The sequence below is a fragment of the Pristiophorus japonicus genome, chromosome 24, assembly GCF_044704955.1.
Source record: "Pristiophorus japonicus isolate sPriJap1 chromosome 24, sPriJap1.hap1, whole genome shotgun sequence".
Lineage (NCBI taxonomy): Eukaryota > Metazoa > Chordata > Chondrichthyes > Pristiophoridae > Pristiophorus > Pristiophorus japonicus.
This window is the reverse complement of record NC_092000.1, coordinates 17824013-17837035: the sequence shown is the minus strand read 5'-3', so window position 1 is coordinate 17837035 and position 13023 is coordinate 17824013. Positions and strand designations below refer to the sequence as shown.

Here is a 13023-nt window from a genome sequence, read left to right as displayed (position 1 = left end):
AGCAGTTGCAATTTATCTCGGTGTCCCCGAGCTTAGTAGGAGGCGGCAGGGTGGGGGGCGGAAGTCAGCTGGGGTTTCTGCTCAGAATTGTACCCGGTAAAATCTGATGAAACTCCAGTAGCTTGTCAACACCCTGGGTTCCAATATGTAAATCTTGGGTGAGAGGGTCTTGGACCTGCCAGTGCCGAACGCAACAGTGCTGCAGGAAGAGTCGGTGCCCTCGGGATGAAGAGAATTTTTAAAAAGCACATAACCTTGATGCTTGTGAAACTCAAATTATGCAACACCTCATGCTCTCTATTTCATTTCCAGAATGCCACAAATTCTTCGGAATTTTGCAACATTGAAGATAACCAGATTAGCTCGTTACCTAGGAAACCAATCGTCTGATCTCACCAGTTCTACACAAACAAGCATGTGATTCTGCAGCACAAGAAACACAAGAAGCTATGTGAAATGCCTCAAACAGGCTTTAACTAGACAGTCCTATCTGCAGAAGAGATAAACCTCAACCTTCGAAAATGACTCCCAAGTAAGCGAGTGCTCTGTATTGCAGGGATAACTGGGAACAATGAAAACAGTCAGGGCTTTCATCAGTTTGTGACCAGCCACCTGCAGGGAGTGAAATATCCTCCAATCTTTTGGAAGTCAGGAGTGGAGAATGAAAAATCCTGGCAGGATACAATGCATCATAGTTCATTGCTAAATACAGTGCAATTTTAAATTCACTATCCTAAGCTGGAGCAATGTCTACCTTATAGCTGCAAAGAGTCTATAAGCATATTTTGGAAAGGAGAACTGGGGTAAAGGTCTAAAATCAATTATCACTAAGACATGCAACACTCACCCTTTTAAATAAACAGCAACAAGAGCTGTAGTCTTATAATAACCATTACCCTGTAGTAGGAACATCCCATGTTGTGGCCTTAGGAGGCTGTGCATAAAGTGTGAAATGCTTTACAAAATCTCCAAAGCACCCACACTGGCCAAATGAAAGGAGCAGTAGTGTAGTATAAACGCTTCTAAAGTGAAAACGTTGAAAATATACTATTTCAATAAAACTCAGTGCGATTTTAAATATTACGGGGTATTTGACAATTCGGAAGGAATGACAAAGGAAAAGGAGGTGGGGTAGCACTGCTAATAAAGGATGAGATCAGTGAGCTAGTGAGAAACTATGGGCCCAAGTTTCCACACGATAAAAAACGGGCGCCCCTCCGAGCTGGGCACCCGTTTTTCACGCCTAAAACGGCACCTAAAAAAAACCTCGCAATTCTGGAGCATTCTGCAGCTCCTTGTCTGCCTGGCGCGGCACCCAGGGGGGCGGAGCCTACACTCGCGCCGATTTTGTAAGTGGGAGGGGGCGGGTACTATTTAAATTCGTTTTTTTCCTGCCGGCAACGCTGCGCGTGCGCATTAGAGCGTTCGCGCATGCTCAGTGTGAAAAAAACATTGTAGCTATTTAATTTTTGAAAATTTTTTAATAAAAGCACATTGCCATCAGCACATCAGCACTTGCAGCCTTCTCACTGTCTCCTTCCCCCCTCCCCCGCGGGAACGAAACGGCTGTTCCCTCCCCCCCCCCCCCATCCCCTCCACGGGAACGAAACGGCTGTTTAATTCCCCCCCCCCCCCCTGCGGGAACGAACGGCTATTTCCTTCTTCCCTCCCCGCCCCACGGGAACGAACGCCTGCAGCATTCTCCGTGCCTGAAGCACTTTCACACAGGTAGGAAGATGGTTTATTTAATCTTTTCTTTGCTTATAAATGTTTATTCAGGTTGGATTTATTTGTATAATATTTGTAGAAGTATAAATAAGGATTTATTGTAGAATTTAATGAGTTCCCTTCCCCCCCACCCCGTTCTGGACGCCTAATTTGTAACCTGCACCTGATTTTTTAGTGTGTAGAACAGGTTTTTTCAGTTCTACAAAAATCTTCACTTGCTCCATTCTAACTTAGTTTGGAGTACGTTTTCACTGTGGAAACTTTGAAATCAGGCGTCAGTGGCTGGACACGCCCCCTTTTGAAGAAAAAATTCTGTTCCAAAGTAGAACTGTTCTACCTGACTAGAACTGCAGAAAAAAAAAAATGGAGAATTGCGATTTCTAAGAAAGTCCGTTCTCCACCAGTTGCTCCTAAAAATCAGGCGCAAATCATGTGGAAACTTGGGCCCTATATTGGCTCAGAAGATCAAGATGTTGAATCAGTTTGGGTGGAGATAAGGAATAAATAAGGGGAAAAGTAATTGGTGGGTGTAGTCTATACAGTAGCTACACTGTTGGACGAAGTATAAATCAAGAAATAACGGAGGCTTGTAAAAAAGGAACGTCAATAATCATGGGCGATTTTAACCTTCATATTGATTGGACAAAGCAAATTGGCCAGGGTAGCCTTGAGGAAGAGTTCATAAAGCATATCTGGGATAGTTTCCTTGAACAGTATGTTGCGGAACCAACCAGGGAGCAGACTATCTTAGATCTGATATTATGTAATGAGACAGGATTAATAAATGATCTCCTAGTAAAGGATCCTCTAGGAATGAGTGACCATAACATGGTTGAATTTCAAATTCAGTTGGAGGTTGAGAAAGCTGGATCTCAAACCAGTGTCCTCAGCTTAAATGAAGGAGACTACAAAGGTATGAAGGCAGAGTTGGCTAAAGTGGACTAGGAAAATAGATTAAAGTATGGGACAGTTGATGAGCAGTGGCAGACATTTATTAACTCTCAACAAAAATATATCCCAATGAGAAGGAAAGACTGTAAGAGAAGGAATAACCATCCGTGGCTAACTAAGGAAGTAAAGGGCAGTATCAAATTGAAAACAAGGGCATACAATGTGGCCAAGACCAGTGGGAAGCCTGAGGATTGGGAAACTTTTAAAAGGAGCAAAGAACGACTAAAAAAATGACAGAGAGGGAAGATAGATGAAGAAAATAAACTAGCACGGAATATAAAAACAGGTACATAAAAAGGAAAAAAGAGTGGCTAAAGTAAATGTTGGTTCCCTAGAGGATGAGACTGGGGAATTAATAATGGAAAACAGAGACGTTAAACAAATATTTTGTATCGGTCTTCATGGTAGAAGACACTAAAAACATCCCAACAGTGGATAATCAAGGGGCTATAGGGAGGGAGGAACTTAATACAATCACTAAAGTAGTAGTACTCGGTAAAATAATGGGACTAAAGGGGGACAAGTCCCCTGGACCTAATGGCTTACATCCTAGGGTCTTGAAAGAACTGGCTGCAAAGATATTGGATGCATTGGTTGTGATCTACCAAAATTCCCTGGATTCTGGGGTGGTCCCAGCGGATTGGAAAACCGCAAATGTAACACCGCTATTTAAAAAAGGAGGCAGACAAGGTAGACATTGCTCCAGCTTTTGATATGTAGGAAACGATAGACCAGTTAGCCTAACATCGGTCGTTGGGAAAATGCTGGCGTCCATTATTAAAGAAGCAGTAGCGGGACATTTGGAAAAGCATAATTCAATTAAGCAATTAAGCAGAATCAGCATGGTTTTATAAAATGGAAATCATGAGACAAATTTGCTGGAGTTCTTTGAGGATGTAACGAGCAGGGTAGATAAGGGGGAACCAGTGGATGTGGTGTATTTGGATTTCCAGAAGGATTTCGATAAGGTGCCACATAAAAGGTTACTGCACAACATAAAAGTTCACAGGGTTGTGGATAATATAGTAACATGGATAGATGGGATTGGCTAACCAACAGAAAACAGAGTTGGACTAAATGGATCATTTTCCAGTTGGCAAACAGTAACGAGTGGGGTGCCGCAGGGATCGGTGCTGGGGCCTCAACTATTTACAATCTATATTAATGACTTGGATGAAGGGACCGAGTATAATGTTGCCAAGTTTGCTGATGATACAAAGATGTGATACAAAGAAAGCAAATTGTGAGGAGGACACAAAACATCTGCAAAGGGATATAGACAGGCTAAGTGAGTGGACAAAAATTTGGCAGATGGAGTGTAATATGGGAAAATGTGAGGTTATCACTTTGGCAGAAAAAAAAATAGAAAAGCAAATTATAATTTAAGTGGAGAAAAATTCCAAAGTGCTGTCGTACAGAGAGACCTGGGGGTCCTTGTGCATGAAACATTAAAAGTGAGTATGCAGGTACAGCAAGTAATCAGGAAGGCAAATCGAATGTTGGCCTTTGTTGCAAGGGGTTTAGAGTATAAAAGCAGAGAAGTCCTGCTACAACTGTACAGGGTATTGGTGAGGCCACACCTAGAGTACTGCATACAGTTTTGGTCTCCGTATTTAAGGAGGGATATACCTGCTGTTCAGAGAAGGTTCACTTGGTTGATTCTGGAGATGAGGGGGTTGACTTATGAAGATAGGTTGAGTAGGTTGGCCTATACACATTGGAGTTCAGAAGAATGAGGTGTGAACATATTGAAACATAAGTTATAGAGGGGGGCTAGACAAGGTGGAGGCAGAGGATATTTTCACCCATAGGGGAAACTAAAACTAGGACATAGGGGCCGAAATTGGTGAAGGCCCCCCACTCGTCCAAGCACTCCGGGATTTTCATCAAAAAGGTCCTTCAAAGAGCGGCGGGCAGCAACTGAGGGACTTATGCCGCCAATCTAGGCAGCAGCTGGCGGGCTTGCCCCCCAAGTGCCGTCGAGGATGGAGTCGGGCTCACGGAGGATCGAAGACCTGCAAAGAAAAAGCATTAAAAAAAAACATATATCGGAACACCTTCAGGGGACCCCATACAAGTAACTCCCTGTTAAAAAAAAAAGTAAAAATGTTTACTTACCTTTTTTTTTTCCAGCTCTTCATACCTACTGTCGGAGACAGACCAGCTTCCTCACAACAGTCCACCCCCGTTCTGGCGCTGACTCCCGCCCGCACCAATATGGCACCTTGGCGGGCGAGAGTCCACTTACGCCATTCGGCCGTCCACTGATGTCAGCGGGCGCTTCCTGGCGGCTCGCCCCTCCCGCCCAATCCAGACCAGATCGAAACTAGTACTGGGCAGAACCCGAGGAGGAATGTCAGCGGCAGTGGGCGGTGAGTGCATCAATTTCGGGCCCATAATCTCAGAATAAGGGGCCTCCCATTTAAAACTGATATGAGGAGGAATTTCTTCTCTCAGAGGGTTGTAAATCTAAGGAATTCTCTGCCCCCAGAGAGCTGTGGAGGCCGGGTCATTGAATATATTTAAGGTGGGGATAGAGATTTTTGAATGATAAGGAAATAAAGGGTTATGGGGAGCAGGCAAGGAAGTGGAGCTGAGTCCATGATCTTATCAAATGGCGGAGCAGGCTTGTGGGGCCAGGTGGCCTACTCCTGCTCCTATTTCTTATGTTCTTGTGGAAGACAAATAATGCACTGTTTCATAGTGGGCTCAAGTTATTTTTTTTTTACTGGGAGGGGAGGGGGAAAGAGAGAGAAGGGAATACGTTTTAGCAAGGTATGGGATATCACAATGTTGAGATTGGTACATTCATTCCCTTTAGTATCAAATGCTCACGTCATTAGTTGTTGGGTTCGGGGTGTATACTGTTATCACATAGGACTCTCATAGCCAGAAAAAAGATGACTTTAATCCCACCAGCCTGGTCTAGACTTAAACTCAGATTGGGAACAGGATTATGCTTGAACTCAGTGCATCACCGGTTTCCTGCTTTAATTTAAAATATTTTGTAAACAAATAATGCTAGATTCGCAGGGACTATTATTTCGAATAATTGTTGGTTTCAGGAGCTACATTTTAACTCTGAGGAACGATTCCAGTTGAAGATCCAGCAGATTGCTCATTATAGACAGAACATGTAGTCACATCTCTATTCACAGCATAATTTCAGAAAATTAAAACATCTTACCCTCTGTCTATAATTAAATTCTTGAATGGGGGGAAAAAAGTGTGTGGCATTAGCTGTAGTGCATAACCTAAATTAAACACATTTATTTATAATCGCTTTCAGCCCGTTAAATCACAAATATTGATGAGATTTACCACCATACCTCTCAACTGTACTGTTTTAGAATCACCATGTCCCGATACGAAGCGGCACCATTGAGCAAACTAGCAGCGGAGTGCGACGTGGTTCGATCAGCGGATTCACCGATTCGGCAGAGAGCCGCACTCCCTTCCCAAGCTCGAACCTGAATTTCCCCCATTCAACACGGTGCAGTTTGAGAGGTATGTGCACCACAAAAATCAAGGCTATTACATACATGTACACATTGATTTTCGCCTTGGCCCCAGCCTATTTCACCTAAGGATCTACTTCACAAGGTTGCACTACACCAACCTTTTCTGCCTGGTTTCTTCCCAGAGCTCAGCTGGCCGCTAACGTCATGTAACCTGGTATCCAGCTCACTCTTCGAGTCTAGCTGGAGGTCATCGTTCGATTTCCCTGGGACTTTTTTCACTGCAAACAGCATCACACAACAAGATTTGGACCAAACACTTTGGTACCGGTACACAGGTACAACACAGTGAATAAAATTACTCTAGTTTGGCACGTGGGATCAGATGCAAGGTTTCTGCAAATTTAAAAAGAAAAGAAAAGCAGCTGTAGGAAAACAAAAAAAAACACTCACAGTTTGTGACTGCTCTTGTGAAGGCCATTAATCTGAAGAGACTTTAGTAAATGTTTGGAAGCATGTGGGTTCTGCAATAGTGAGGTCATGATACCACTGTTTTAATGACAGATTAAATCACTTAAAAATGCATGAGAGAGAAGTAGGTAGACAGGGTATGGGGTTCGTTTCATTGCTAGGAGTTCCAATCTTAGTTGTGCTTCTGTAAAGAGCTGCACAGGTCAGAGGGTAGGGGAGAGAGAGAACAAAGTAGCTCTGGTCGCTGCTCCCGATCACTTACAAAGAGCAACAACCTCGAAAATCAGCTGAAATCAGCACAGGCCCCAGGGATTTGGAGGGAAAAAAAAAAGAAATATCTTATCCACTTTCACCGTTAAAAAATACCTTGGACCGAGTCAAATTGTCATTTCATTTTAACTGCTTTCTCCCATGGCAAAAGGTTGGAGGGCGAGCTGCAGTACTGCCTCCAAAACCGCTGTAAACGAGCTGCCACATGGGCCAGACATTTCCACGCACTCTGAGGAAGTATTCGGTATTTCCCCACAGTGACATGGTTGGCATTGTGGACTCGGCACAGGGAGTGATACATGCCCCGCCATGTGGCAGGACAGAATTTCAGGGCGCCGCTTGGTTTTGTTGGGTTAGTTGTTTCGGTCGTCAATCAGAAATATGTTCACGTGCAGATGCTTTTGCAGAAAAACAGGTTTTGTACTACATCATGACATCACTACTCTGCAATCAGCAAGTTTTGCAAAGTTTAAAAAAATCAGTTTCACTGGAAAAGACTTGAATCAGGTTCAATATTTAAAAGGAAACAGTGTACCTCTGAAAACCAGCTGTTGCTTTGACCCCTGGGTTAAGAAGCCCCAATGACATCATCACTCCACCAGTGCGTGGCCACACACAATGGAATGATGATATAACAGAGCAGATCATTTACCGATGATCACTTTTACAAATGGAAAAGTGAAAGTGTCTTCCAACAGGGCAAGGACGTATACAACATTGAATAATAAGTTAAAGAACAGACCACCCAGATCATGTTGGTTTAGGAACCCAACACAGAATCATATATACTGTCCCAAAAATCAACACTTTTGCACTAAAACCCCTGTGATATGAGCCAACGAGTAAATATGGTGAAAATTCTCAAACATGCATCTTTCTTTTTAACAGCTTGAAGATGCACATTTTCCTCAAGTACTGTTATGCACAGCAAGTCTTTCCTTCCACCCCATACATAAAATCTCACAAATGTGGATATCAATGGCCTTCATAGCATTAGAAGTGCAAGAACCAAATTGTATGTTGAATCTTAAATATTGAGTGTTCAAAAGTTGTATTGGGGGAAGGGGAGAAAAGACTGTGGCCTGGGAGAAACCCCTAACTACAACCACTAATAGACTCTCAGATGTTCAGCGATGCTGGCTGCCAAAAGAAAGAGCATGTGAATTCGGAGCCCAGTCGCACAGCCTCCGTCAAATCATTGGCACGGAAAACACCAAATTAACCAAGCAGCTGGTCGGAATTGATCTCCTTTCTCCCGACAGGGATATAATTTTTATTTTAAGCACTTGTCTCCTGGACAGTACGTTTTAACATATAATTGGGAATGTACAAGAATGAAAGCTGCCAAAATCGGAGCCAGAATGAGTTGTCCGAAGGCTGCTGACCCACAAGAATTTTCCCAGTTCGACAGATGAAATGAGAAATACACTACATATTTTATGGAGGTTATTAAAATGGTGACATAGCCCATTAGACAATGGCAAAGATGTAACATGGCATGACAGTTTCAAAGAGAAATGGGGGGGGGGGGCGGGCGGAAGAGATGAAGGAGAGGAAGAGGAAAAAAGATTTAGCTTTTCCATTTCTTAAATTTATTTTAAATTAAGTTTTCAAAGACCCAGTCTAATTCCATAATCCAATCCTAAAGAATTTGAGCTAATTTTGAAAGCGGCAGTCAGGTACAGTTACCACACAATTTCACAGAAAACAGTCATCTCAGGCCCACAAATGCGAGAGTAGCTCCCTTGCTGTTCATGTGATTAACAGTATCCAAATGCCATGCACATTATTGCTAATGGCGTATGTGTATTCCATGGCAATACATTTGGCTTGCCTGGGGCACCACTTTGTAGGTCTGGCTGAGGCTTATCATAAGTCAGTTCAACTGCAGTGGAATTGGATGGAGGGGGTTGGCGAAAGGAAATGTTTTCCTCTCGGGAACGTATCAATGATAATTTGATATATTTGCATGTACTTATGAACCACCACTTTTAGTATTTCAACAGCACCTCCCCCCGTAAAGTCTAAGCAGTCAGCTAATGGTGCAGTGGCAAAATGTGTTGGTAGTGTGCAAACTCAGGTTTGTAACTGCAGCTGCACCCGCAACGAGATGCTAATCTGTACCAGACACCACGGCTGATACGAGCAAGTAGACAAAGGAAGGTGAATAATCATGGAATACTCTTGCATGCCCCTCTAGTAACCAGCTGCAAATAAGAGACCCAAGAACAGGACTGAGGTCGATCATTTTTTGGGGGGCACCAAGGGATATAGGGATAGGGTAGGAAAGCGTTGAGGTAGGTCAGTCATGATCTTATTGCATAGCGACCCAGACTCGAGGAACCATATGGCCTACTCCTGCTCCTATTTCTTATGCTCTTATTTCTTTGTTAATCATCTTGATTATAGAGGGAAGGGTCAAGAAAAAAAAAGATTGGGAGCCCCATGGAGTTACGTTCCATCACCTCTGGGACCCGAGTTCAATCTACCCTGGATGGGTGAGTTTAAAGCCTTTCTGTTATCATGGTCTAAAGGAACATTGGTTTGTGCAGTTTTAACTCCCCGTAGACATAGGCCCACAAGAATAAAACTGCCCATAAATTGGCTCTAATTTGGTAATCTCAGAAATGACAACAGGATAGTTCATGAGAGAAATGATGCTGTACAGGATGTTCTTTTAATATTGGAATTAAGGAACGGTGTTTGGGTCGAACTTTACTCTGCATCTGGGTACACTACACATTATTGAGGAAGTGGCTGATGTTGACCCTAGGTTCCTAAAACAAACAAGGGTCCCATTCCTCTGCACTAACATGACGAGCACAAAAAAAACATTAAAAATATTGAGAGAAGGATAGTTTAAAATTAATGTTTACCAGATAAATAAAATCTTACATTTCCTGACAAGTGTGTGCCCAGGGTATCTGAAAGCTAATGAAAAATAAAAGTGACAAAATGGAATGCGTCTTGCGGATAACTGCGGTAAGATTGAATTTGGTTTTAAAGTGGGATTTGTCCAGAGGGAGTTTTTGGAACAGATTTTACTTACACTTGTATAGATTCAACGGGCTCAGAACTTTTATAACCTCCAGAATTTGGGCCAGTAACCTCTAACCCGCAACGGTTCCAGAATTTCTGAGATTCATTCTTTGTTGACGACATACTCTGCAGCAGCGACTGACACTGCATTTGGCCCTGCGCAATATCACAATCTGACTTCCTGCAAGAACCACGTGCTAGACCACAGAGGAAGCTTCCAATTCATTTCTGTGGGTTATAATTTTTCCAGTTTAAAAACATGGACGATCCCAAGATACCAATGCTTTTTATTATGCAGCGACAAAACATGCAACGGCATAAGCTAAAAACACCATACCTCCACAGAAGTAACATGGTTGCAACAGTGAGGTCTACAGAAATGAGCTTGAGTGTCCAATTTTGTGACAAATGTTCTGGAGAGTTCGCAACTTTGATGCTGGATTTTTTAATTAATTACCCTAGCTTGAATATTTGGCAGATGCTATTCCAAATTGCCACTTATAAGGCTAGTAAAGCATCTCAGCACTACTACTTAACAAGCATGAAGTCAACAGAGAGCAATTTTTCCTGCATCAACTGAACTAGTTTTCCTCCCACTCCAATTACCTCTTCCCACCCTGCCTCATACCCCAGTGTTGTCCAAAAGAGATCGCTGACTTGTCACAGGCATGGCGACAATATTAGCCACTTGCACTAATTTTAGTAGATAATACCTTACACAGGGTCAACCTCACATGCAGATTTAACTAAATACTCAATGCGAAACTTTGCAGTATTTCTTTCACCCAAGTGTGGAATTCTGCAATGAATTTATCAGACACAGATTCTAGTATCTTTCCTACCACTGATGTTAAGCTCACTTGTTTATAGTTTCCTGGATTCTCATCCTGGTTTTCAAATCCCTCCATGGCCTCACCCCTTACTATCTCTAATCTCCTTCAGCCCCACAGCCCTCCAAGATCTCTGCGCTTCTCCAATTCTGGCCTCTTGAGCATCCCAGATTTTCATCACCACCATTGGCAGCCGTGCCTTCAGCTGCCTGGTCCCCAAGCTCTGCAATACCCTACCTAAACCTTTTTTTCTCCTTTAAGACGCCTCTTAAAATCTCTCTCTTTGACCAAGCTTTTGATCTTCAGCCCTAAAATCTGCTTATGTGGCTCAGTGTCAAATTTTGTTCACGGTCCCGTGAAGCGCCTTGGAATGTTTTACTATGTGAAAGGCGCTATATAAATACAAGTTGTTGTTAATTAGATCGAGCTCTCTTTTTGAAGAAAAGAATTACATTTGATGTTTGAAAGTCCTCCATTCTTTCTTCTATTTAAATTTTATATATGGCTGCTAGTGTTTTGCAATAGTCTCCATGGATTGAGTATCTACAGATAAATTCATTCAGATGGCTTGGTCCTGAAATTTGGCTTGTATGTCTCGTGTCTCCTTTCTTTATATCAACTGATGTAATATCCCTCTAGATTACAATTACTGCTTTCATTTCCTCTTTTTTATCCCGTGCAGTAAAAAAAAACTGAGGCAAAGTAATCATCCCTGCCATTTCAGTATCCTCTCCTACTAGTTTATCTTGCTCAGACCTTAAAGGCCCGAACCCCATCTTAATTATCCTTCTGTTACTTATGTGCCGATAGAATGTTTCACCATATTTTAATATTCTTCAATACCTGTACTTCCATTTCATATTTATTTTTTACCTTCCTAAACTCATCACATTCCCCTTTGTCATTTGCTCCTTAATTGTTCGTGTACTTGGTGTATGCCTTTTTCTTTAGAATATCTGACTCTCACTAGGCTCCCCCAGCCCTAGTAACAAGTCAGTTACATACCCCTCTTCCTGTACCTCTCTATCTGATGTGACTGTGTTCTGGAGTAAACCATCCATATTCATCTCCCTCCCTCCCTCAGGTCTCTATCTTTGCGCTCCAGCTCAAATGGACTCTGAGCTGTAGTGACTCAAGCCATAGACATCTCACAGGTGACGTCATCTGTGACAATCTCACTGTCCACTAATTCTCACAATTCTGACACATTGGCTGCGCTCCCATTATCTACTTCATATATTTATTTGCTGTACTGGTATCTATTTCTAGTGATAACTAATTTGTTTTTAATACTAAATGATTAACAGATGGATTCAATTTGATGTGTTAGTTACTGTTATTGCTCGGTTTTGTTTATTTAATCTATTCCCTCTATTGGTGACATCAGTTTCCATTTAACTATTTACTGATCGCTAACAGTTTTTTTTCCCGAGTTCTTAATTATTAATTAGTCTTGTTAAATAAAGTAGGCCTTCAATCTACTGCATAGTTTAATAGGGTGTGAATAAATAATTGAACACTTAGCCATTATCCCACCGTCTCTGCTGCTCCAGCTATGACGTCAATTTACCAAATCACCGGACCCTTGATTTTGAGGGGAGGTGGGGGTAAGAAAGGGGATGGGTGGGAAAAACAATCCAGCAATAGATTGTTGAGGGCTTTACAATGAAAAAAGTCTGACTCGTGGCGACACGAAGCAAATTTCTGGCTATGACTCGCCAAGTCACACCGTACAGAAATGAGAAAATCCGAATGTTAGAAAATCCCAGCATTCGTCCACTCTTGAAATGTCAAGCTGACGCTTGGGAGGGACTAGGAAAAAAAAACTCAGCTGGAACACCCCCAGAGATGATCAGACAGAAAACACTCACTAGCTGCCTCACATGTGAAGAATGGTCATTCTGGCAAGGCATGGGGCAGCTGCCGTGATGCACGGCACTATATCTGACAGGAGTCAACCGCTGCGGAGAGCAGGGATCGAAAGAAAAATAAAGGGAGCATTTTGGAAGCGCTAAAAAGCAAATTACAACATTACACATGTAGCAATGTTGCTCACGCTTCACACTCATTAAATACAGGTGATTCTCCGAGGGAGTAAAGTTTTTTTTTAAAAAGACGATGTGACAACACACAGTGGATTCAAATTGTCCACCGACAAAGGTGGCATGAAATAAATTACTTGCATCTAGTTATCAGTACTACACACAAGGCACTGGAAATCAGTGCGGAAGGCAATTCCAAAAGGTCTTGTATTGCTAGCACTAATTTCTGAACGG

The 13023-nt window shown here is 42.4% G+C and overlaps 1 protein-coding gene across 10 annotated transcripts in view; it reads right to left on the bottom strand.

Moving 5' to 3' along the window:
• Positions 1 to 13023, bottom strand: part of brd4 (bromodomain containing 4) — a 194293-nt gene that overhangs the window by 46589 nt on the left and 134681 nt on the right. For 9 of the 10 annotated variants that reach the window (XM_070867331.1, XM_070867335.1, XM_070867329.1 and 6 more), the window contains one exon: positions 6299 to 6418. The exons of the other annotated variant lie outside the window; for it this stretch is intronic. In XM_070867331.1, coding sequence (XP_070723432.1) covers positions 6299 to 6418 — 120 coding nt within the window. The remainder of the gene's footprint in view (positions 1 to 6298; positions 6419 to 13023) is intronic. 10 annotated transcript variants of the gene reach the window in all.